Source organism: Penaeus japonicus, unplaced genomic scaffold, assembly GCF_977035675.1.
Source record: "Penaeus japonicus unplaced genomic scaffold, GWHDUDI00000001_assembly GWHDUDI00000016, whole genome shotgun sequence".
Lineage (NCBI taxonomy): Eukaryota > Metazoa > Arthropoda > Malacostraca > Decapoda > Penaeidae > Penaeus > Penaeus japonicus.
The window spans coordinates 27,532,932-27,535,431 of record NW_028234418.1 but is presented as its reverse complement, the minus strand read 5'-3'; the positions used below and the strand labels follow the sequence as shown (position 1 = coordinate 27,535,431).

Genomic DNA, 2,500 nt, shown 5'->3' with positions numbered 1-2,500 from the left:
ATTAGGAGTTAAACTTTGGAGGCACTTTGCTGCTTCCTTCAACTGACGAGAGAGAATTTCATTTTTTAGTCTTTCAGCATTTAGTTCCCTTCTGAGCTCCGCCCTGGATTTGTTTGTGGGTGGGCAGAAGGAATTGTGGTGTACCAACTGTGCAGCTGAAGGGCGAGCTGCAGGGTCAGCCTGAACCATCTGTTTCAGTAGCAACTGAAGTTCCATTGAATATCCTGGCAATGGCTGCAGTTCCCCGTTGCGGATCGCATGCCACTCATCACCATTCAGGGGTAGTGGTTGTCCTCTTGCTGCTTCATACAACGTTAAACCTAGGGCGAAGATGTCTGCTTTCGACAACTGTGAGAAATCTTCCTGTAGTATTTCCCGGGGAAGATATCTGCAGTCACCCTCCTCCACTTCTGGATTTATAACAGAAGTAACATGACCAAGATCACCTAGAAAGAGAGAGAGAAAAGTTCAGTCATTGTTTGAAGTGATAATAATAATAAAAAGAGTTTTACGATATAACAATCTAAAATATTGCAAATCTCAGAATCTGCAATCTGCTGAAACTTACCGATTTTGTAAGTGACTTCCTCCTCCTCTTCTACCTGCTCCTCTTCAAAGCCATCATCTGCAGACTCCTCACCCTGCAGATTCACCTTCTGTTCTCTGGATACAAATATGTTGGCTGGCTTGATGTCCATGTGGACCAGTTGTAACGAGTGGATATACCTGGAAGAAGAAAACAAGGGAACATTAATATGCAGTTCAAAAAAGAGTAATTAATATAAACAATATAGATATCTGAATACCAAACATCAACAAAAACAATAATAATAATATAAAGTGATAACTTACTTTAGACCTTTCGCAGAATGAAGGAGGACCTGCTTCAGCGTATGTTCACTAATTTTTCTGCCCGTTCTTCTGTTGCTTTCGATAATATCAGCAAGAGATCCACCATTGCAATATTCATTTTGTATGATCATGTGATCATTCTCCGCCCAAGCAGAGTAATACCGGACTACGTGTGGGTGCTTTCCTAGAACAGCATGTGCGTATACTTCGTTGAGGGCGATTCTCCTGCAAAACAACAGATAAATCAATACATTGTCACACGCCATCTCTATATCTCCATAGTTTCTTTTCATTTGGCATTCCAGACTTATTACCGACACCAAACACACACTTGGAAACGCAAAGAGAGTGTACCTACCCATTAACTGATCCTGCCACTGGTTTGAGAGACTTCTTGATTGCATAGACACAGCCATCCAATCGATGTCTGCATTTGTACACACTGCCAAATTCTCCCTGGCCAATTAGGGATAACTCTAAGAATTCGTGGTTGTATCTGGAGACGTTTGCTTCATGGATGGCTAGTCTTTTGGTCGGTCGCCCAGTCTCATCTTCACATTCATCACAGGAGTCGTTGCAACAACAGTCATCCATGCTCATGTCCATGGTCGAAGGGAAGCTTGTGTCACTGCAAGAAAAGAAAACAGCGTTTAATTATGATGTAAAAAGTAGGGTGTCTCTATTTAGGCATGCAAATCATGTTTTATAAAATAAAAGTATTGTATTGCAAATCATATGCATATATATATTATATGTATATGTATATATACATATATAATAAATATATATTATGTATAATATATACAATGTATATAATATATATATATTGTATATAATATATATATTTATATTTATACTATATTTATATTTATATATATATATATATATATTATGTATATGTATATTCTGCTACATTATGCTTCGTTATATTAAAATAAAAATATTATTTTTAGTATCATATTTATCCGGAAATTAAGAACAGTAGAACCACAAAATAAAAAAATATAATTAATCTCCAGTGACCGATACAATTATATAACAATGCCTTTCGCTGCCGTGCTTTAAAACTAAGATACAATAAACATCATTGCCGTGCTAAGAACCACACCCCTAAAATCGCTTTACCAGAACCCAACAGACATTAATCTGAGCGAAAGCCTGCAGCCTTGTGCGGTTTAAACCACCCGAGCCTCCGATACTGGTCAAATCTGGCGCGCGTAGCAACAGGCCGTTTGCTCATGCCCCCTTGCCCTTCCTCGACCTCCGCCCACTTTTCATTTATCGTAAACAATTACTTCTAAATCAACAATGCCAATATTATGATATATTCTAAAAAATGTATATCAAACCTACACAAAAACGCGGAATTTGAGACGCAATTCAACCGTACAAGAGAGCACAGCGAGTGAGTGGAGATTTGGCAACAGGGCGCACGAGCGTGGCCTGTCCCCCCCGTCCACTTCAAAATACACAACCCGCTGCCTTGTTTTTATTTCCTCGGCTCTGTTTTGCTCTTGGTTATCGGACAATCGTGGTGAATTGCGGATGGATTTCGGTCTACTGCAATTACCCGTATGTGGGATTGATGTAGCGATCAAAGGGTTTAAATGTGGATTCGATGTGAATATTTAAATTTAAAAAAAAGCTT

General features: G+C 38.9%; 1 protein-coding gene across 1 annotated transcript in view; it reads right to left on the bottom strand.

Moving 5' to 3' along the window:
* Nucleotides 1-2,500, bottom strand: part of Wee1 (Wee1 kinase) — a 4,381-nt gene that overhangs the window by 1,069 nt on the left and 812 nt on the right. Inside the window, exons 2-5 of the mRNA XM_043038139.2 lie at nucleotides 1,211-1,480; nucleotides 853-1,077; nucleotides 569-726; nucleotides 1-446 (exon numbers count right to left, since the gene is read on the bottom strand). The exon at nucleotides 1-446 is cut by the window's left edge and continues 1,069 nt beyond it. Coding sequence (XP_042894073.2) covers nucleotides 1-446; nucleotides 569-726; nucleotides 853-1,077; nucleotides 1,211-1,480 — 1,099 coding nt within the window. The remainder of the gene's footprint in view (nucleotides 447-568; nucleotides 727-852; nucleotides 1,078-1,210; nucleotides 1,481-2,500) is intronic.